General features: G+C 28.7%; 1 protein-coding gene across 9 annotated transcripts in view; it reads right to left on the bottom strand.

The window, feature by feature from the left end:
- The window catches only part of sls (sallimus), a 397,202-nt gene that overhangs the window by 338,286 nt on the left and 33,340 nt on the right, over window positions 1–25,576 (bottom strand). For all 9 annotated transcript variants that reach the window (XM_075372741.1, XM_075372740.1, XM_075372745.1 and 6 more), the window contains exons 2-3: window positions 12,928–12,970; window positions 574–722 (exon numbers count right to left, since the gene is read on the bottom strand). In XM_075372741.1, the coding sequence (XP_075228856.1) occupies window positions 574–722; window positions 12,928–12,970 (192 nt within the window). The remainder of the gene's footprint in view (window positions 1–573; window positions 723–12,927; window positions 12,971–25,576) is intronic.

Here is a 25,576-nt window from a genome sequence, read left to right on the forward strand (position 1 = left end):
AGTGTAAGAATAAGATTTAAAGTAAGAACAATAAAATCATGTACAAGAACTACTTTGTCTCAGCTCTAATTCAGCAAATCTTAATTTAAAAATAGATATGAGTTAAGTAAAATAACACAAGGATAGAAGAGTATAGACTCAATAAAGGAAATGAAGGAATTAGAGATAAAATAAAATAGAAAAACATATTTAAAATAAGATTAGGGGAGAAAAAACAACAGACTAAAAAATATTTAAGAGAGTAAATACAGTATAAAATAATAGGAAGTAAATTTATGTGTACTTATGACAGTTTAATGTATATTTATGAAAAAAAAAAACTTTTCATTAAAATATTTAATAATTTCAGAATATGACAGTAATATCAAATAGAACACAAGTAAATTTTTTTTTTAAATCAACCCAAAATAACATTAATTAATGTTGTTAAGTAAGAATACTTGTTAAAAAGAGAAGTTTTTCTTTATTATCTGATGTTAAAAAGAAAAATTATAGGATAGAATTAAGTAATAATCATCAATAAATTTATTAAAGTACAAACAGATATGTAATTTAAAATTAGATTATACTAACCAAGTAGGGGAGAACCCTTACGGGTCCAAGAGACGACAGGCTTCGGGGAACCAACAACGCGGCCCTCGAATAATGCATTACCTCCTTGAGCAAAGCGAGCATTTTTGAATATCTGTTCAAAGACTGGTGGCGAAACACCACTGCCCAATCTAAAAATAAAAAAAATTAACAGAAAAAATTAAGTTAAAATACAAATAATTTACATAAAGCAGTTATAAGACTGCTATACAAGATATAATCTTCTTATTCTTCATCACAGTGGTAGAAACATCAGTCTAGAACTAATGTTTTTGGTATTAAAGGTAACTAACGGTGATAAAGTGTATTTGAATGACAAATATACTACTCTATCTATTGATGATAATTCTGTTCAACTAGTAAAAAACAAAAAAAATTACAATTTCCGACCTTTTTGAAAAATTTACTATTATACCATGTTAATGAACAAAATATATCAGAAATATGAATTGAATTACTTTTATTAAAAAAACCTAGCATAGGTTTAAAAAATCAAAGTCAAAAATAAAGTTGTAAATCTAACTACTGCATTAATTATCAGACCTTGATTAGAATTTTAAAATATTGATAAATTGTGTTAAGTTAAATTTATTTACAACTTCATGCATTTGGAGACCCAATAACAATTTTAATTCCTAATGTTTATTCATAAAATTATTGATAGTTTGTTAAATTTTCATCTTGAATTAGACTCCAAAAAAGAGCGTAAATTATTATTAATTTAATGATTCAAGATCTTTTCTTCAGCTTTACTGCCTATGATATTTGTCAAATTTTGTAGTTTTGAAGAAAGAAAAGTTTCAAAATATTTTAGAAATTACATTAACGTGCGTAATCAATCAATATTATCTTCAGAAAACAAAGGAGATTGGCTTTGCATTATGATAAATGAATTTATATTTTTATATTTATATAAAAAAATTACAAATTGGACAAATTTATAATGATCTTGAAAAATATTTTTCAAATTTTATTAACCTTTTCAGATCAGGAAGCCAGTAAAGTGGCTCTGTGCGGTGACAGTTTTAAAACGCTGTTACAAAATCATTTTATATGGGATCTAAGTCGGTTATATTTTTTTATATTCACAAAGAAATCAGTTTTATTATACAATTTGAACTATAGTTATACGAATTAAAATGTTTTATTTGGACAAGAAAGAATATGACCATTTTTTTCTCAGAAATGTGCTTGTGTGTGTGTGTGTGACTGGTGTATTATAATTGCTATGAGGGTTACGGATTTATTTATTATTTACAAAACTAGCTTATTATATTAGCAACAAAACGATGTATTGAAACACATAATAAGTTATGTTATACGGCACACACAAAAAAAAAAGGAATTTGTGGTCATAAATGTGTCACTTTTATTTGAGGCCTAATAAATCTTGTCTGACAAAAGATATCGGCATCAATGAAACACATACCGATTCGTAATGAATAACAGTATACAGTAAAAATAGTTTTTTGTCAATCCGAATAGCCTTTTAAGTGGAGGGGATTTTTATAAAACGTAGTTTTTACTGAATTTCTTTCTTTATACTAACATATGTTACTTTATTGTGTGAGTGAGTACGAGTGAACTGCTGTAAGTAACTTACTATCGCAAACCGGCGTTCTGTTGGTAATATATTATTTCATTATTTTTTTCAAAATTACATCGGTTTTTTTTTATTCAGTGCGATTTTTTTCACATATAGGGCGTTTTTTTTAAATTTGTGATTTTTTTTTATTTGCCGTAATTTTTTTTTTTATCGAGACAATGAATGACGAACAGATTAGGTTTGCTCTTGACGAAGAACTTTCAGATTATGACGAAAATGACAGTGACGACCTTGAGGGCTTGGACGACATCAAAAATACTGAAATTAGGAGTAACGATTTTTCGGAACCGCATCTCCTGAATTTTAGTAGCGACGATGATGATCCAGGTCATTCGATTAGTGATACTGACACGGAACAGAAAATAAATGTAGCCGGTTCAGTTCTACATCCACATGCTGAAGGAAACGGTAATATATTTCATGAAATCCATTATCGTTCTCCAGTGCAGTTGGATGTTGAAATGCAACCAGCTGTTGAATTTCCTCTCCAAGATGAGGAACTTGACACGGCGGAGTTACAAGAAAATCCAACTGACCGGGCCCAAAATGACGAAACAGTTACAGATGACGAAGGTTACGAGTTGGAAGGTCGTCTGCCGGTTCTTGGAAATCCCTGGTTAGTTTGTACTGATAGGTGTAAATATGACACACTAAACAGTTTGCCTTTTATGGGTCCGGAACCAGGTGCATTTGTAAAGAATCCCGACCTTTTGGCTAAATCCGCTCCTCATAAGAGAGGTCGGCCTAAGAAGCGTCGTAGGAATTTACACAATGTGCCTGAATATATTCCTGATCCCCGTATTCATGGGCAGACGCCGTTTGCCGTATCTATGTTGTTTTTTGGGGCTATCCTTGAAAAAGTAACATCACAAACTAATTTGTATTTTCAAAGCCGTAGACCTGATAGGCCATTACCTAAGGACAGAATTCAAGGTGACGTTAGTCTTGCCCAGATGAAACGTTTCTTTGCAATCATCCTGGAAATGGGTCATACTGTAAGACACACTTTACAAGAATACTGGTCGACTGACGAGGTTTCCCATTTCGCTTGGTTTGGGAATACATTACCGAGAACTGTCTTTCTTCATATTTTGAAGTATTTACACTTCACTAACCAGGATCCACCAATAGAATCAGAAATGCAAACTGGTAACTATGACCGTCTCTGGAGAGTACGCGAAATATTTTAAATTGCTCGTCAGAAATCTCGTGAACTCTTTAATCCACGACAACAAATTGTAGTTGATGAGGTTTTATGCGCCTACAAGGGTAGAGTCTTGTTTCGGCAGTATATACCTAGTAAACGAAAGCGCTTTGGGATAAAGGTTTACAGACTTTTCGATAATTCTGGGTACACATTCGATATGAATGTATATCTCGGGAGACAACGAGAGGAACAAAATGTAAACGAAAAAATTACTGAACGTACAGTTATCAATCTAATTGCAGGTTATGAAAATTGTGGATATCATTTGTATATGGAAAATTTTTTTTCATCCCTGCAATTATATCGACGACTGAAAGATGTGGGAATTCTAGCTTGTGGAACAGCTCGATCCAATCGTGCTGGAATGCCAGCTGAATTCACACGAAACAGACGTAAACAATTAGGTTTGACCAGACACCGGTTAGCCTGTCGTACGACACTGGATGGAATATCTTGTATTCTATTCAATGACAAGCGAATGGTAACACTTCTGTCTTCTATTCATTGGCCTGCTGAAGAGGGTAAATACAGTGTAACAATTCACGGTACAGAAAATGTCGTGAGACCTGTAATGATTGTAGATTACAATAATTATATGGGGGCTGTTGATCAATCTTATCTTCTGTCTTCAAGCTATTACTTACATAGGCGCATGACAAAATGGACGAAAAAACTTTTTTTCCACATTTTTGATATGCTCTTTTTCCACATTTTTGATATGCTCCTTGTCAATGCTTATACGGCTTACAATAAATAATAATAAATAATACGGCAGTAAGATGGAGAAGAACCAATCCTTCTGATGGTTTCGAAATGAGGTTTTGAAAGGGCTTGTTTCATCATCTCCTACGAGATTTTCTGCACGAGGATCTTATGTAAGAAATCGTGAATTTTTACGTCTTGAAAGTTGTGAAGCAAGACATTTTCCTAAACGTGAGGGAACAAACAGTTTTAGACAATGCGTTGTGTGCTCGGCAAACGGCATTCGCGTAAGATCAGTCTGGAGGTGTGTGGCTTGTGAGGTACCACTCTGTATAGATGGATGCTTTCTCGTGTATCACACACGCCAAAATATCACCAACTAGGGGTAAGCGCTTTTTATTTATAAATTTATTACTTCATTTTATTTGTTTAGGTTATTTATTATTTTTCATCTATTTCATTCTTTTGTTTTTTTGGGGAATCTCCCATATTGCGATTTATATGTTGGTGTAAAAACTAGTGCGCGCTCGTAATTTCTTATTTTATATATTATATATATATAATATATATTACGATTTTATATACATAGTAACATAAAAAATAACTGTTGTTTGTACCGAATAGCTTGTAATTACTGGGGTAATTATTATGCGTTTCATGAACTCTATTGCCCCCCCCCCCCCGTGGCGTGTAACAGCAATACTCTGTTGTAAAAAAAGTTTTTTTACGTAATAAATGCTCTAAGGAAGTCTTATAATTTTTAAAATAAATTTTACATTATATGTAACGCTAAGAAAAAATAAATAACTATAAAAATTTCTCGAAACTGATATGCTAATTAATCTGTAATTTATGACACGGGTTTTTCATCATATTTTGCCCAACTTTCAACCGATTTGCTTGAAAGTATTTTTTTTTTAATCAGCAAACTATGTTTCATAAACACAAATAAAAAAAAAAAAAAATTCGCTAATAAAAAACGCGGTAGAAATGCGCAAAAAAATTCTGCAATTAAATTATTGTAATTTTTGTACGGTTTCAATTTTTTTGTTGTTACAGGCATAAAAAATATCCAATCGTAAGGTTTTTTTTTTTTGTCAGAATCTGTTAAATCTCGTTAATATACTGTAATTTTTTGAAAATTTTTTCACAAGAGGGTAGCATAAGACTATGAAGAGAGGCAATCAGATACCAACTATTTTTGCGGAGCGCTAAGAAGCGCGGAGCATTGTGATGGGAAAAGGTTAAACATAAAAACTCTAGAAACATTTGAAAGAGAAAATTTAAAAGATCTGTAAACTCATGATTATAAAAATGAGTGATCCTGCCTAGCTAATTAGATATTGTGTTTCATAGCACCATGATAATCTTTATTTCACCATGTTTATAAGTTTTTCTTTCAAATATGTATAAATTACATGTTAACACATACATGCATTTCACATTTACTTTTATCCAATAATGAACCAAAATGCTGAGGGGAAAAATTTCTATTTAAATTGGGATAAAATTTACATAAATCAATAAAAAAAATAACACTTCTATAGTGACAAAATATTTATATAATTTTTAATGAAAACAAACAATGTTGCTCTGAAATAGTAAGTATCTTTAACTTTTAAAAAATATAAGGCACCCAATACAAAAGATCTGACAAAGTATTGCAAGACTTTCCCAGCTATTAATAATAAAAATAATGAGTTAGAACTTCCTTTGGAAAAAAAACCAGAATATATATGTATTTTTAGAGGTGGAGAGTAGTTTTTAAGAACAATATCCTCTACAAATACTCATATATAGATTAAGCTTAACAAATTTGCATAAGTAAGTTCTCTCTAAATCTAACATCCCCTTCAATAAGAAAAATAAATTTAAAAAAATATATTTTCGGTATTTTAGGTCTAGGGTTTATAATTTAAAAAAAAATTGTATTCACTTCACTGCTTGGCGGTATTTTTGGATATCCAACAGGCTTTGAAAAGGTATGATTGTCTGGTTTGCTTTACAAGCTTACAATGAGCCTGCCACAACCATAATATTTGTTATTATGCAACTACCTTGATGGACGATTCTCAGTGGTTAAATATGGCCAAGAGTTCTCAGGTTTTTTTATGCAAAATCGGGATATCTGGGTTCAGTATTAAAAACGGTTTTGGGTATTCAATCTACTCTGCTGATCTTCGTAGCACAGAAAATATCACTCTTGTATTCTTTGCTGATGACATGCTGATTATGGTGGTGACGTTAACCCAACAGTAGCGTTGGAGAAATTGCAGTCAGAGTTAGACCTTCTCAGTGAATGGCTTCTATCTTTTTCCTCTGAAACCTCCATAAGGTATTACTTCAGAGGATGAATGAGGATATGTATGAATGTAAATGAAGTGTAGTCTTCTACAGTCTCAGGTCGACCATTCCTAGCCCTCCGGGTTGGTCTAGTGGTTAACTCGTCATCATAAATCAGCTGATTTTGAAGTCAAGAGTTTTAAGATTCAAATCCTAGTAAAGGTACTTTTAAATGTATCTGAATACTAGATTGTGGATACTGGGATTCTTTTGTGGTTGGGTTTCAATTAACCACACTTCTCAGGAGTGGTCTGTAAAGACCACACTTCATTCATATTCATACACATCGTCCTCATTCATCCTCTGAAGTAATACCTTACAGTGGTTTCAGAGGCTAAACAGAAAAAGAAAGAAAGAAAGAAAGGTTGGCCATTCCTGAGAGGTTAAGTGAAACCCAACCACCAAAGAACACCGGTATCCATGATCGTATTCAAATCCATATAAAAGAAACTGCCTTTTCCAGGATTTGAACCTTAGAACTCTTGATTTCAAAATCAGTGATTTGCGATGACGAGTTCACCACTAGGCTAACCCGGTAGGTGTCTTAGTGAATGGCTAGTCAAATGGAAGGTACATGTTAATATTGCAAAGTCGAGTCATGTGATGTTTGCAATGAAGAGTGGAGTTTACCCATGAGTCGGCCTAGATGGAGTTCACATCCCTCATTCGGACAACATACGATACCTAACTTCATTTGGACCGCCGCTTAACATGGAAAAATCATGTGAGAGAAAAGAGAAAAGAATTAATTACCAAGCTTAGACGGCTGAACTGGTTATTAGGAAGTAGGTCCTTAGTAGGTGTTATCGTTACATAATAAACTGTTGTACAAGGCGTTTAGACAATATGGACCGTTTACAATATGGAGCGTTTAGACAATTTGTACAAGACAATATGGACCTACGGGATACAACTTTGGGGTACGGCAAGCAATAACAATATAACATCATCCAAAGATTTCAGAACAAAGTGTTGAAAAAGATTTTGGAGATGCCACGGTTTGCAAAGAACAAGGAGATCCACAACTATCTAGGGAGCCATTTACTAGTGAAGAAATTCATGGGTTAAATTAAAAGTATGTACTCATACTTAAGCTTAATGCGCATGAAAACCATTTGGCTTTTAAACTTTCAGATAACAGTGAAGAGGTGAGATAACTGAAGAGGCTGCATGTGTTGTGCATTGAATATCATCGTTTTGTTACTGAAATTTTGCTGATTATTTATTAGTTATTTTAATTTAGTAATATGAATTCTTATGTTTTGCTGTTTTTGAATCGTTTAAGTTTCGTGGTTTTCACTTTGTTTCTTATGTGTAACCAGTCTTACTTTGTTATATGTCTTCTTTTTTTCTCATGTATGGCAATAAAAGAATTTTTTTTTTAATATTAACAATTTTTTTTATATTCATTCGCTTGTTTGTTTTGTTAACCGTTTATTTTATCGTTCTCAACACCTATGTTATGTTACCATTTAATTTTTTTGTTGTTGTTACAGTTAACTGTCGAATTGTTTGTACTTTGTTATATTTTTATTCGTTATACTTTTTATCGTACTATCCTTCTTTTAAACCTTTATATTGTTTTGGGAGATAAGACTGGATGCTTCCCGTTCACGTCATTATTACTCTGTACAATTTACTTGTAGTTTCATTGTTCAGGAAACTGATTTTAAATAAAGGAATACATAAAAAAAATTAATAGATCTGTATATGGAGTATAAACTTTCAAAAAAGGAGATAGAACAAAAAAACTAAAAACATATTTTTCAAGAAGTGAGGGTTGATTAAATTTTTTTTTTTTTTAATTTATTTATATATGCATTGTAGGTAAAAAATATGCTTTACTATAGTTTTTTCTGAAATATTTCTGGATAAAATCGGAATTTGTTTTTTCGTGATATCCCACTACTCCCATAAGAATTTTGAAAAATAATAAATATGATCAATGCCTTATATATAGATATATTTGAGCAACATTTGAAGAAAATCGGTTAAGTAGATCCCAAAATATAAACCCAAAAGCAGTGCGACACATATACGTACATACACGTACACGCATACATAGGTTTTTGGTCTAGATGAATTAGTTGGACTATAGCTATTCTAGCTATATTCACCGGGAAGGTAAAAAATATCTATTTTGAATTGCCACAAAATTTTCATAAATCAATAAAACAAACAAATTGCTCTAAAATAGTAAGGATCTTTAACTTTTAAAAAATATAATGTGCATGATACAAAAAATAACAATTTTCAAGCTTATTTCTTTCATATGTATGGTGAAGCTATATTTACATATATATATATATATATATACTCATATATAATAATTTCTGAAGAAATTATGATTGGATAAAAAACGAGAACTCTTGATCGATCCTGGCAAGCTAGCATTATATACCTTTCTTCAAAATTCACTGATCGATCGGTTCAGTACGTCAAGGTGGATCAAATATTTTCTTTAGAAGAAATCTTTAAAAATTAATCAGAAATCTAACCTATAAAAAAAAGTTTTACTTTTTGAAAGTAACAAAAAAATTTAATTAATTCTATTAAATTTTTACGTTTTAATTATTAATTCTAAAAATGGTTCAGAATAGAAATCCCGCATTTGGCAGCTTAAAATAAAGAAAACTGCCGAAATTAAGAAGAGAAATATTGCTACAGGATTACGATATTAGATTAAAAATGAATGACATTAACATAGAAACACAGAAATAAATACCGTATTACTTCTAATCCTGAAAAGAGAAACAAATTTAATACAATAATTTTTTTTTTAAATCTCGTAAACGGGTAAATTTAGAAATCCATTTCCAAAAATCCTGGAGTTTTTGTTGTTATTACTTTTTTTAAAACAAAATTATTCTCTTTAACCGGAAATTTTTTATCAATTTCATTATTAGGTAAAATAAAAATAGTAACATTATTTAATAAAATTTAATCAGAAGTAATTTTAAATTTATTAATTTCTTTCATTTGAATAAATTTCAATTTTTTTTCTTTTTTGTTATGAAAGAATGAGCATCAACAGCTATGATCAGAGCCCGATGGAAATTAGTAATGTATTAAAAGATGCCTGACCGGGATTCGAACCCGGGACCTCTGCACGAAATGCCGAGAAGCTACCACTTACTCAGCCAGGGAAGTCGGCAAATTTCTAAATTATCTGTTTTAAATTAGTACAATTTTTATCTTTTTTTTTTATGAAAGACCGGGCACTGCTGTGCCCGCTCTGTGTCCCGGGATACGAACCCGGGACCTCCTACCACCTACTCACCCAGGGAGATCGGTCAATTACTATGATATCTGTTTTAAAATGGCAAAGTTTATTCCATACTTTAGTTTTAGTTTATTCCATATTTTTAGAGTCGGGACTGCTTAACGCTGGGATCAGCTGAACTATCTCGACGAACTTACCTCAAAACCTAACTACCAAAGTAGGTTATGAGGTAGAGCTGTGGACCTTTGTAACTTAAATATTCAAATTTTAATGTTAATAGTTTTTCTTTTATAATTTTAATGTTTTAGTAGCTTTTCTTTTATTTTAAAAGAGAGAAAGTAGGCGAAGGTTGTAGAAAAATATAATAGATATAAACGCTATTTCATGCGTAACCAAGCTGGCGTCACAATTAATAATACAATTTGTATTTTCAGATTTTTCTGAAAGCGCATAATTAATTTAAATATACTGAAATTAATTATTTTTATCCGAAAAAATATTTAAAAAAAATAGTAAAAATATATAACGATTTAGAAAATAAGGTATTTAATAAATGAAGAAAAAAAACAACATATATTAAAAGACGAGTTGGTTGAACAATTTTACAGGTTACGCCCTCATAAAATATAATTTAAAAATAACTAACAATAGAAGATATTTAAAGTGTATTCAACAGGTTTCCTGTTATAACTTAAAAATTGTAATTTAATTTATTAAAAAATCTGAAAATAGATAAACATTTTTCAACATTTTAAAAGAAATTCAGCGAAATTAAGATTACGCTAGAATTCTAGATTAATAATTAATTTTTTAATTATAACGATTTTGATGAACAATTTTTAGAAAATAAAGCTAACCGGTTTGAATCAAGGTTTCCTAGTTACACATTTCAAAAATCCATATAAGGTTTTCTTTATCAATATCGAATACTTTCATTTTCATGGCTTTTTTTTATAATTATAACTTAGTATTTATTAAGTTTTGCGAAAACGAAACAATTTGTTTGTTCATTAACAAAATGTTATTTATTAGAAAAGATTAACGGTTTCTAAACTGTTAACAAAAAGCTATAAAACTAAACACTTAGTCTATAACATTAACAGTCTATAAAACTAAACCAAACTAAAACTATAGAACTAAAAACTTACACTGTTGTTGGTTTCATTTATAAAAATTTAAGTTTTGATTTATTTCCAAGACATACTTATTAAATTAAATGCTTATGAACATAAAAAAAAACTCCTTTACAATTTAGGTAGGATGTGATTAGAGACTTAACCATTGAATGGGGGGAGAAAAAAAATATATATATATAACTACAGGAAAAAATCTTTACATAAAAAAACTGGCAAAATAGGTGGAAAATAATTTTTTTTTTTTTAATTTCTAAAAATATTTTTAAGTAGATAATTCATAATTTTTTTTTACTTAACAAATTTTCTTAAGTAAAATTGTCTTTAAATATAAAACCCCCTCAATTAAACGCTAACGCAAGACCATAAAAATGTTCAAATAGATCTTTGTGTGTTTAAGGTCTTATAATCCTTCGGTTTATAATTTTGGAAAATTATACACATTTTTTGATAGCCCTGAATATGATGTATAAAATATAAAAATAAAGAAAAAAACAAAATATTAAAACCGAAGGGAAGTAGAACAAAAAATATGGATTTAAATTTTAAGAGATGGGGTTGGTTTTTTAAAAAAAAAAACTATTGGATTATTTATGTAGCCAATGTATGTAAAAAAAAAGTGCCTAAGTAAAATTTGTTATAAAATTCCTCTGAAGAAAATTAAAGTTGTTTTTTCGCGATATCCACCACCTCTGAACGAATTTTGAAAAAAAAATAATAAGATCAATATCCACCATATATTGAAACATTTGAGCCAAATTTGAAGAAATTTAGTTCAGTAAATTCTCGGATATAAGGTCAAAAGCAGTGAGACATATATACATGTAAACACTGTGATTTTTTTTTTGTCTAAATCAACTAGTTGAACCCTACAACGTAAAGATTTGCAAAAAAAACTCCATACACAATTTTTGGCACGATCATCATATCTTCCCCTTTAATATTTTCGCTACATTCGCCGGGAAAGTAAAACTGATAACTATTATGAACCAGCTCACCTAATTTTCAATTTTTATTTTCTAAAAGTCCCTCTTTTTTATATATATAACAGGTACGTAAAGTAAATTAAATAATATTAAAAATATAATAAAATTGTCTTCCAAAAACGCACCAAATGTAACAAACTAATATTATTAAATTTTTGTTTTAATTTGAATTTCTCAAAATCGGTGCTACATTAAGTTTTAGCAATGTGTTTGGTAGATATTTGATTTTAATTTGGTACCGGTTTCAAAAAGTTATTTTAAGCATTTTTTTTAGCGAGTTTCCCAAGTCAGTTATATAATTAGTATTTAAAAATTTATGTATTTAATTAATATAATTGCAGTTTTTCTACAGTTTGCATATGCTTAAGGGTTGAAGTATACAAATAATATTTCCAAGCTAACGGTACAAAAGGAGATGTTATGGCTGGCACCATATCCGACTGCCTTTCTCATCGGATAAGATGAGACCGAGAGAACATACCCATCATATCTAGTTTAGCTAGGGGAGTCATTTGTTTAATTAAAATTTCAAACTGTTTGACCCCGATTCGAATCGACAACTATTGACTTATATTTCGAATTATAATGTTAAAAAAAGTAAATGAGAAAATGGTAAATTAGCCGACCGATAAGGATACATTTTAAAATTTACAACTTGTATTTATTTTTACCATTTCATCGAATTTTGCTAATAATAAAAATGTTTTCAAGCTATAACGACACGATAGGAAATATCTAATTTAAGATCTAACATCTTGAAGCAGGAAAACGTCTGTCATAAATCTATTTACATCTCGTTTATAGGGAAGTCAACATTTTTAACGTACGATTCATTTAAAAGATTGTCATATTATTTACGTCATATAGGGATGCTTTTAAAACTAAATAACAATATACTTCAATAACGACAAACGACAAATAAAAAAAAGATTATTGTGAAAAGGAATTGTGAAAGCGCATCACAGTATTCACCACCAAATTATTTTTATAACTATCGTAAAATCTCGAATTTTCTTATTTAAAAAAATAAATAATATCATCTTGAATGAATGTATATTTCATTTTTATTCCAAATAATTTACTGATTTCAATAAATAAAATTTACTGGATAACATCAATTAAGTAATAAAACTTACCCAAGCTGTGTAGTTGGTGTCTGCTGCACTACCATTCCTTGAACTGAAACAATACAAATAAAAAAACTTAGTAATTTTAATTTAATAAAATGTTATAATAATAACAAAACAACAAATGTAATTCTTAATAAACATATTTTTCTAAATTTTAAAACAAGAAATTTTAATATCATTAATTAAAAATTGGCAAATGTGTTTTGAAAAGTGTATCCCTTCCGCCGAGAAAGATCAATTATTAAAAATTATATTAGTTAGTATTAATTATTACTAAATAATAATAAAAATTAAAACAGATAAAATATTTCGTGAATACAGGAGGCAACACCAAATTACTATTTATTGAATCTACAGCATTTGATTAAAGTAGAACATTTTATTTCTTATCCTTACACCACCGTTTAACTACCGATTTGATGTTCGAAATATGTTCGAAATGATGTTCCAAATAAACACTCTATCGACATTGAAATAGTTAATCTAATTTTCTTAACTATCAAAAACGAAAATTACCAGTGAATCTATACTTTACAACAAATTAACTTTAAAGTATTTTACGCTTGTATGCCAAATATTTCTATTACATTTCAAATTGATAAACAAACTGTTACTCAGTTGCGCAGTAGTGTAGTTACTCAAAGCGCATGCGTGACTACTCCCTCCTGATGTCCGATATAGTTTCTTATTGGTTATTAATTCTCAAATTCCAATTCTTTGCATAATGTTATATCCTTTACTTATTTAGGAGTTATAAATTCAACACTTAATATTCGTTATCTTACGACACGTATTTTGAATTTATTTTTACATTGTAAGTTTCTCGAAGTTTATTTTAGCAAACATGTTTTTTTTTGTTTATTATTATTAAGAAATCTATGGTTTTGTCTCACGTCTGGTCACAACAACGATTACAGTTATGGTACCTGATGTACATAAAAATATTAATGACTGTTCTTTTTTTTTTAAACTAGTAAGTTTACTGTAGTACTCCATATAGAAAATAACAATTTTATTGATTACAATAAATAGAAATAACTTTTTGAGCCATTAATTCAAAAATAAAATTATACCATTCAAATATTACGATGTTAAATCGCTAAAAATATTTTACGAACCGGATTTTACATAAGTTAAATATGATTATTTTTGTGGCCTAAGTCCCTTGTTCTTCCTCAAAATATCAAACCACCGATGGTTACGCTTTTAATTGTCAATGCTACATCTACACAGTAAGATAATTAATTATTCAATGAATTAGAAAATTTTTCATAAAGCTCAAAATTAGACATATATTAGTTGAATTGTAACATTAAATATAACCTATTTTTCCTTATTAATGTACTATTTTTCTTGCCTACAGTATACAATTTTTGGGCATCTTGTTAGATAATAAATTTCTATAAGATGATGTAACTAATTTTTTTTATGCAACAAGATCAAACCAAATTGTTTCGCTTTGAAACGACTGAAAAAAAACTAAGTCAATCGACATTAAACAACAAAAGAAAATACACAGATATATTATTTGATTTTTACGTAATTTTGTTAAGAAATCATAACAGCTGTTTCGGTACACGTTACCTTCCTAGTGTACTTTAATATGTTACATTTTTACAAGCATATTATTGATAAAGATATGTACGCTTCCTGTTGTTATTCTTTACCTTTGTTTATTTTGTCTCGTTTGGTGTTTGTATTTACCTTTTTTTGTTTAAGTACTTTTAGTATTCTAAAGCTAAAAAAAAAAAAAAAATCTGAGGAAGATATTATGTACCGAAACAATTAATGATTTTAATAATTTTGTGAAAATCAAATAACATTTTGTTACGATGAATTTTCACCGAGTAACAGCTTTAACCATAGATTAATCGACATTATAAATTACTGATTATGATAAGTATCTTCTTCTTGTTACACCATGCGTCCGCTATTGCTCGTTGGTTCTCACCATTATCCGCATTCTCACGTTCTTATCAAGAGCTGCTCGAAATAATTCATTTGTAGACATTCCGAATCACTGGTTGTGACCTAAAATTACGAGCCTCTTCTTGTACCAGGATCACATTCAGCGAGAATATTTCCTTCTTGTAAAATCTCATATTTTTCGAAAATCTATATCCAAAAAAATTCGTTTCCTTATCCTTACTAACTATACGATTTTATCCATTAAAATAAGAACACTTTAATTAAGTTTTAATTTCTGTCTACCTAGGTTATTCTCAAAAGTTGTTTGAAGAATCATTCCAGACGAATAAATATGTTTCACCGTCGCCTTGGTTAGCGTCAGTGATTAGGCTCCATAAAATAAGACAAGAAGGCGTAACGATGAACCATTTTTATACGAAGCCCTTCTAGGTTCAAGTCTTTAGATTTTTAAAGATTTTATTTTAACAACAACAGCTACAGCGGTTAATTTCAACTGATTAATCCTATTTAGAATTAATAACGTTTTCAAGATAAACAAGTTCGACTTTCTCTAACTGTATATCACTAATTGCAGTACTATTGTCCAGAAGAATGTTGCGCTTACTACTGGATCATATGTTTAGTTTTATCAGCATTCAGTCTCAATCTTTATTGTCTGAAAACAGCATTGATATTATTCATTAATTATACTTACACGTATACTCCCATTAAAAAATAATATTGCATCTGGCAACTTAGAAAAACGAATTTTAATAATACAAAAACGAAATATCAGATTTTCGTTTGATGTGGTAAATATGAATCATGTATACTGGTATTTAGTAAAATCAAAGTTCTATCATTTCATAATATTTATAAATATGCTAAAAAAATAGTTGCTAATTTCTAAACAGAATTATAACAATGTAAAACAAATAAAGTAGCTATTTTCTAATATTACAGCATAATGTTACCAAAAATCATCTCTTATGATGCCGTACAATTTTTATTAAATTATCAATAGATCTAACACAGAGTAGTAAATTAAAAAAAATAATAATAGCAAAAATTATTCTTTTGATGAGTTTTCAATACAAACTAGACAAACCTGAATTTTCTGCATACTCGTTTAACATATATTTTAATAATATTTAAATATTTTCAATTAATCTTTTAACATATTATTTTATTCTATAAGTTTTTAATTTATTTGATTTATCTTTATGTAAATTCATTATTATTATTTAATTTGATTAATTACTTTTATTTATTAATATAATTTAAAAAATTCCCACGGTTTTTCTTAATCCTTCCAAGCAAATGCTAGAAGAATTCCATTTTTTTAATTCTTGGAATAAAATTTCTACCATTCCTGACACCATTAATAAAATCATGTTCTGACCGATATGATATTTATTTATAGGCCTAATAATAGTTGCGGATGATTTATGTCTTTGGAATACACGGTTCAATTTCAATGATAATTGCTTCGATCGTTCAACGTATATTTTAAGATTATACTGTTGATAGATTATAATATTTATGAATCGGATGACGATTCTGTAAATTGACATGGTTTATAGGTGGAGCTTAACTAAAAAAAAAATATTTAAATTATTCTGATGACCTTATTTATATTGAAGTGATTATGTAAATTTCCAGTTTATATAAGAAACAAGTGTACAAAAAGTAACTCGTAATTTATTTCATTTGATCGTATTTAATAAAGATAATTTATTCCGATTATTACGCTGAAATAAGGCTGTTATGTTACTAAAAAAAATCTTAAGGCTTGTTTATGGAGGAATCTGATCGACGACATTGAATTTTTTCCAGTAAACCAAATAAAAGCCTAAGCAACAATGGAGAGGGGTATTCGGTCTCTAAGAAGAAAATAAATGAAGAGCTCTTGTTTTCAGAACGAAATGCTATTTAATGTAATAAGAAATGTTAACAAAAATTCATTTACCACCAACATATGCATTTATAAAAATTGATTACTTGGGAGAACGAATAGAAAAGTATTGTCCGTATTGACCCATTTTTAATTTATAACTTTTTTATAATTTGATTTCATTTATATTAAAAATAATTTAAATTTATATGGGGAATTTAAAATTACAATAAAAAATATATAAATAATTTATAAATTTTTAACACATTTTTAGAAGGTCAGTGACGTAACAAAGCGTCGCGACATCCAACAGAACGCTTAGCAGTGAGGCAAAACTGAGGTGATGTCTACGTTAATAAGTTATAGCAGAGTAAGGCCGCAGAATCTATTTTAAGTCTGTATCGTGTTGCGTCCACCCATTTTGGGAGTCCAACTATCTTTAACCGTCCGGAAGACGACTAATACTGCTTAGAATGAAAACAAAACAAAAAAAAATCGCTTTTTATAACTGTCCCAAATATACATATATTGTTGTTTTTCTCTCTTTTACCACATACTCGTACTTTTAAATACAAAATTGAAAGCGTACAAAAGTAAAATTTAAGAATTAAACAAATCAAGCAACAGAATATTTGTTTTATAAATGTAAAAAAAAATACATACAATTTTAAGCGAACTGAGCTTTTTTAATAACCTATTAAAAAGATTGTAAAACGTAATAAACAACCAAGTGTTTTTTTTTCAATTACCCAATTATTATAACAACTGTACGCAATCTATGAACCCTGTATTTTATTTATAATGAAGTACTGCCCTCAATCCTAAAAAAAAGTTTACAACCGAAAAATATCTTTTTTATTTCATATTTATTAATATGAATAATAACTTATAAGCAATAGATAAATCTGTTTATTAAAATATTGGTCAAACAATGAAAAAAAATTCGTATTAAGAAAAAATGTTGGAATCAAAATTTAATTATTAAATATGGAATAATAAAAAGTAAACTTTTGAAAAAAAAACAATGAAATGAACTAAAAAAACCTTGTATTAAAGATAAAAGTAAAAGTCTAGTGATAAACACGTCGTCGCAAAGTCAGTTGTATAACAGCTGATTTTCGAAGTCGAAGATTCTGAGGTTCGAATCCTATTAAAAGTTAGTTACTTTTATACGGATTTGAATACTAGACAGTGGATACCAATCTAGTTCTAAATTCGTCATCGTAAATCAGCTGATTTCGAAGTCGAGAGTTCTAAGGCTCAAATCCTAGTAAAGACGGTTACTTTTATACGGATTTGAATACTAGAGCGTAAATACCGGTGCTTTTTGGTGGTTGGGTTTCAATTAACTACGTCCCTCAGGAATGGTCGACCTGAGACTGTACAAGACACACTTCATTTACATTCATACATATCATCCTCTGACGTAGTACCTTACGGTGATTCGGAAGCTAAACAGAAAAAAGAAAGAAAAGGATACCGGTCTACTTTGGGGGTTGAGGTTCAATTTATCATACAACTCAGGAATGGTTGGACTAAGTCTGAACATCTCATTGGACCGTGGGAGAGAGTTGAACAGACTGCAAAGCACACATTATAATGATAATAATAATAAAAACGTAATTTAAAATAAAAATTAACACTTCTTCAATACTTCTTTACATTTCAACGCCAAATTAGAATTAACTATTAACTAAATTTTAATTAAGCATCTAGTTCAAAAAAGTTAAAACTTAAAGAAAAAGTGAAAAATAAATTATTTTTTAACTTTCTATTACGTATCTCCTAATTCGGTTTTATAAAGTTTAATTTTTATAATTATTTTATTTTAGATTTTTATTGTAATTTTATTTTCATTAAAAATGTAGATAAGGCTACCAAAAGAAGGTACTCATATAAAAAGAACTCCATTCACAAAGAATCACAAAGACGAGAGAAACTTGTATTTTGAATAAAACTAAAAAAAGTCATATAAAAAGGATCCTAACGAGCGTGAGATAAAAACTAGGAATGCGTTATTATGTAATTTTATTTTACTGTAAACTTTTGAAAGCGTGAAAACTCTTGAATTTTCCACAGAAAATATACTAAAGATCAGAATGTAGCAGACTGTATACATCGTTACGTTAAAACAACCCAATACGGAATAAAGATAATAAAAAGTATTTTCAAATCGTCTATTTAAACAATTTATTTTTCCGTTTCAAAAATTTACTACTAAAGTTATCAGAAAAACTTAACATTACGACTAAAATAGTAATATTCTATACAAAACTGAAATAGAAAGAATCAACAAAGTTGGCCCATATGGTAAAAAGAAAACCCTGAAGAACATATATCACATAAAAAATAAATAAGTAAAAAATACACTACTTGAATGGAAAACCTCCTCTTTTTAAAGAACCTTTTATATTAGTAACCAGATTTATTATTTAAAAGAAAATAATAAAATCACTTAATGATAGGATCTATTTATTACTATTAAACTGCAATTCGAGACATTTATTTGTTAATATTTCGATTATACAAGTAATTGGACGAAACGAAATTTAACTCGTTAATATAAACTAAACTTAATGATGGAGTAACAAAAGAATTCTTTTAGTAATATTAGCTGATGCAAGCTACATGGAATTTATTAAACAATTACGACTAAAAATATAACGATTAAATTACATAAATTAAAACAATTGAATTAAACAAAAAAAAAAAAATATTTTAAAAATAATCGATTAAGAAGGAAAAAATAAAATATAATTTTATTACTAATTATAAATTAACTAACCAAATGAATATATAAAAATAAAAATTATAACTATGGAAGAACGTAAAGGCAAAAGTTTATAAAGAACTGATATATGTACAAAAAATATGTTACAATTGGAATTTCTTATCTTGCCACGAATAAAACCAGATGTTTAAGAGAAATGTCAGTTGTGAAAATTAGAACTCATAAACAAAACCGTTTTATGATTTCAACTTTCCAAGAATAACTTCTTTTAATCGCCTGCGCATAAGTCCCACAGAAATACATTCGATACAACTTATTTCTAGCAGAAAAGAAATAACAATTATTATTGGAATTTCAATACAAATTCCGGCATTCCAAACAAACAAAATTGAAAGAAAAAGATATATTTCTTATTCTAAAAAAAACGCGAGATTATTATAGAATAGTACAATAAATTATAACAAAGAATTCTGAATACAAAATAAATATTTCAATTTAAAAAAAATAGTTACACGTGTGAAGGATGCCTAAACATAATGAATTATCGTTCATTTTATTCGTTCAATAAAACATTTATTGTGTAATTTTAATCAAATTAAGATAAATCTTTAATTTAGCTAATGAAATAAAAATACATCATGGAATTATTCGTTTTGTTAATTTAATCTATAAAGAAAGAAATTATCTAATACAAAATCAAATAAACGCAATTTTGAAAACATTTTTATAATTAATTAGCAAAGTAATTCATTAATAAATTTTAGGGTGATTAAAACTAAACCAGATTATTTCTGCTTTTCTCTGAAAATAACTAACATCCTTTCTCTTAAGTATCCAACAAATCATTTATTTCTCTAATCTAAAAAGTTATTTAAAAAAAAAAATCAATTATTATATGCTTTTTACTGGCTAAATTGACGTGTTTATATATTGTGAATATATATAAAATTTCCAGAATTGGTTTAAAATAAAATAAAATAATAATCCAAGGGTAATCTTTTTTTGACATTTTTCTTTGTAATATTACCTGACATGAGTCGTAAATCATTTGAAAAACTGTACAGTCATTTTCAGGAATAATCCTTTAATCTTTTTTTATTTTTAGAAATAATAATCCTATTAAATACTTTTAGATCTTTTTTAAAAACCAACCGGGTTGGCCTAGTAGTGAACTCGTCATCGCAAATCAGTTAATTTCGAAGTCGAGAGTTCTAAGGTTCAAATCCTGGTAAAGGCAGTTACTTTTATACGGGTTTGAACACCAGATCGTGGAAATCGATGTTCTTTGGTGGTTGGGTTTCAATTGATTACATATTTCGGGAATGTTTGATTTGAGGCTGTATAAGACTACACTTCATTTACATTCATACATAACATCCTCATTCATCCTCAAAAGTAATTAATACCTTACGGTGGTTCCGGAGGCTAAATAGAAAATAAAGAGGTCTTTTTTAAAAAGACTAACACGCAGACTTCGAATAGATGCCTTGCCGTCTCTGCAGAGTACTGTTGACATCATGTCACTGTGATGTTACTATGTATGACATAAATAGATAAATAAGATCGGTCATAATTTCTAGTTATTTAAATAAAATATACAACAATAATCATAAAATGGTAAAAATTCGTGTAATTTGTTTCTTATATACAGGATTTATTTTTTCCATTTTATATTAAAGATTAATCAATCGATTTTGGAATATTAAATTACTAAATATCATGTTAATGAAATAAAATATATTTTACAGTTGCAATAAAGTATACATTGAAACAATTAATAAATAGGTAAACAGGTTGAATATAACTTGAATTACAAATAGGAATCGTGTAATACTATTAAAATATCAAATAAGAACCTGTTCTAGTTTTATTAAATAAATATAATAGAAAAGAATATCTAGTTCATACCACATAAATAAATATATAAATAGTGGTATAACATTTTTATTTAAAATAAATAAATTATACAATAAGTTAAAAAAAAATTAAAAGCTTAAAAATCTATTGACATACAAGGACATCCTGATCTACTTAATGAGAATATTAGCGTTTACATATAATATAATGTAATATGATTGGGGGTGAAAGCGAATTCAATGCTGTAAATTTAAGTCAAGTTTAGTCTATATTCAGTTTAAATATAAACACGTTACGATGCCAAGTTTAAATCATTCATCGGTAGTATTATTTTACATAATTAAAAAAAAAAAAACAAAATATACTATGAAAAAATAACAGTACCATCAAGCCTGGTCTGTCTAATCGGAGTAAACGAATGGTGCAAACTTGAGCCGCGTGTCAGTACAGTAGCATGTGGAGGTCGTAATTCCCGATATGGAAATGACAACTTTACCAACCTATATTATCTCAGTACCCAGTACACTCTTGTACATACTAAACTGTATATATATATATATATATATATATATATATATATATATATATATATATATATACACATTATTATTAGTTTTTATACTGAATAATTGTGTTCTTCGAATCACACTTAACTTTTAAAAATCTGTGTCAAGGAATGAGGACGGTCCAAGAGACAGAAAACAGTATATTAAGAGATGATCACATGATTTGACCTTGACTGGCACGGACATAAGGGAGAGAAAGGGTATCCTTTGAAAGTAAAGCTATAAAATTGAATTTTTAATTGTAAGTAATAAAATAACATATAATATTACCATGTTCATTTTAATAAAATCTATAAAACTGTACATTTATTCTACATTTAAAATTCCTCAATATAAAATCTTTCAATGATTCATACAGGAGAACTTTTTGAGGTGATTTATTTTTTTCTTACTATATCTTTCAATTTTTTAAAAAAGCTGACAACAAAGTCATTAATACTTTCCTGGCATTGGTGAATTACGATGAAATTTTATTGTAATACTAATATTATTACTAATTTTATAATATTTAATAATATTATTAAAAGTTTAAAATAACCAAAAAAAGTTTTAAAAAATTCAAAAAATCGTTACTTTTAAAATTTGATCGACTCCTCTCCCAATATTGCCCCAAAAGTATTGTTTTTGGGCCACTTGCACTACTACTATGCTTAGGAAGACATAACAAAAATTCGGTTAAGAAATATGCAATAAATAAAAAGATATCTTTTTTCGATTTTTGGAGAAACGGTAGAATTTGGGGGCAAATGCTTTTTATTAACGGTAAGATAAGCATATATGTATGCACTATTATGTATTATTTAAATTAATTTTAATTGCTTTCTCTAAGAGTAATGATACATTCTTTATGATGAAAGTGAGGGGGTTCACTTGTACGGCAGAATATTAAGGTATGAATATATAAAGTGGGGATATGTTAGCAAAATTTTGAAAAAACTGTCTCAAAAGAAACTATCTACCCCACCATCAAGAGATACTGACCCAAATTTATACTAACAAACTGCCCCATATAGACGAGTATCTGTCCCAAACTTCATCAAAATCGGTTTATCCAGTCAAAATTATTAAAGATTTAAACACCGATCCACGTACATACTACGTACGAATATTACTTCCAACTTCTTTTGTTTTTTTGGAGTTCCTGGGTAGTGAAATGTTGAGAAAAGAAAAAACCCATACCTCATTTTTTGGCTGATTACCATTCTTTCCTTCTTGTAGCATAACTCTAGAGTTGTAATGCCAGGAAAATAAATAATAAAATAAAAAATAAAATTTTTAAAACGATTTTTAATATGAAAGTTAAAATCCTGAACATATTCAGGTTTCCTAATCAGTATAAGTAATACTGTACAAAGTAAAATTATAATCATTTTTGCGTTAAATTATTCAATCGGGAAGAACGGAAATCCATTTTTGATAAAATAAAAAACTAGGATAAAATTTGAATATTTCTTACTTAAAATGAATTTGTGAACACTGAACAATAGCTGTATTTCCTATAAAAATGAAGAATTTATAAAAAAAAAACAACTCTAAAATCTATTTATTAAAATAGATTTTGTAATTCTTATAAATACGAGTGTACTTAATGTAAAATATTAAAAAAATTAGGATATCTTCATAAAATTATAGATCATAAATTACGAAGAATACCTGGAGTTATTCCATTAATAATAATACCTGGAGTTATTCCACAATCGATTCTTCTTTTCAGTTCATTGATGTTGACAATTTTCGTTGCGAATACTCTGTCTTTGACAAACCCCCAAAGAAAGAAATCGAGTGTCGTAATGTCCGGGAATCGGTCCATCATGGCCGATCCAAAGTTGAGGAAATCGTTCATGTAGGTAGTCCTAACATGTAAACTCCAGTGTGATAATGGTGCGCCATCTTGTTGAAAGTAATCGTTGGGTTACCGATGTTCGATTTGTGATTTTACATACTCGTGTAACACGTTTAGATAACTAGCGCTAGTAGTTGGCTCGGCGGAGAAAAAGGGTCCAATCAATTCATAATCAGTCAACGCATACCAAATGTTAATTTTCGTACTATCTCGTTTCGTTTGACAATTATGACGGTTAACGTGACCATAAACATGGAAGGTGGCTTCGTCAGAATAATTTATTTTTTTTCTAAAAACGCGTTATCTTCGTTCACTTTATCGTTGACGGCGTTGTTTATCATCTTCAATTGCATGCGCCGACTGAATTTTCTAAGTATGAAGTTTTAGGTGCTTATATAGAACCTTTACAACTGCCGATGCGATATTTTCAGTTCTAATCTCGCACGACAAATCGATTTACGCGGGTTTCTCTGAAAAATTTCTCTTACTCGATCCACAAACTTCCCCGGAGACGGGAGGTCTGTTAATGCCATTTTTAAGGATACAGGAAATACTGTATGGATTCAGGAAATGTACTACATTTCCTGAATCCTTAAACTGCTGACACAAACGTTTAATAGAGTCTTTACTTGGAAGATCACGACCGTATTATGAACGAATACGTCTACGAGCAGTAATAACAGATCCGCTTTCATGAAACCATCGTTCTATTGGTCAATTGAAGATCTCCCCTGTCGTTACAACGCGTCGGAGGGTTAATGTCATCAGTAACTCTAGTACCTACAGTAATGTTTGAAAATAATCAACGCACGCTATTTTGCCTTGTACAATTTTTATTAACTCCTAATATGCTCAGAATAATTTATATTCACTCTGTATAATTCTTCTGATTTTATGGTCAGCGTAATTTGAGGAGGACCAACAAAACACATTTAATCGAAAATTGAAATTTTCGCCAATAATAATATAACCGAATATACTTTTAACTTTATATATATATAAAGTGTATGTATATATACATAAACTTTATATATATATAAAGTGTATGTATATATACATAGGTTTATAGGTATCTGTGTAGGCTTACACACATACACACATACACACACACACACACACACACACACTCATATATATATATAAAGCAATTACATTTTTATTTAAAAGCTAACAAATTTTTTTCAGACATTTTCATTAATGATAGGAAGCCTTCTCTTTACTTGTCAGGATGGTTAATAATTTTAATAACCTAAAAAAATGTAAGTAAAATAAAAGACATCTGTTTGTTTTAATTACTCGTATTATAGGGGGCGTAAAAAAAGAAAGTCACGCACTTGGCACTTGTTAGATCAAACTACTTGAACGATGAATATATATTATTTTTATCTATATATATATATATATATATAAGAACATGTCGTGTGTGATTCATAATCAACGCCAAGCAAAAACTACTGAGATAAATCGATGGAAATTGGAATACTCATTCTTCTTACGGTGTAAGTGCATAGTAAAAAAGAATTTTTTTTTGGAAATTCCGAGTTTAAAGGGTTAAAATGAAGTAACAATGAATTTTTTTTCTTTTTTAATTTTTCGGTGGCAAATGAAGATATTAACTTGATCTTTGGTGTGTACAATCATTGAACATCTAAAAACCGTTTTATAGATTTTTTGAAATTCGACCTTGAAGAAGTGAAGAAAGGTAAATAAATTTCGAACGATGTGTTATATTCATTCGATTTGGGCTTGTAAATATTTTTAGATAAATATCTAAAAATCATATTTAGTTATATACGTTTACCCTTTATATAATTTCTTAAAAAATTCAGTTTGAAATTTTTCCGGGGAAACTGAAA

This window comes from Lycorma delicatula, chromosome 8 (genome assembly GCF_047948215.1).
Source record: "Lycorma delicatula isolate Av1 chromosome 8, ASM4794821v1, whole genome shotgun sequence".
NCBI classification, from domain to species: domain Eukaryota; kingdom Metazoa; phylum Arthropoda; class Insecta; order Hemiptera; family Fulgoridae; genus Lycorma; species Lycorma delicatula.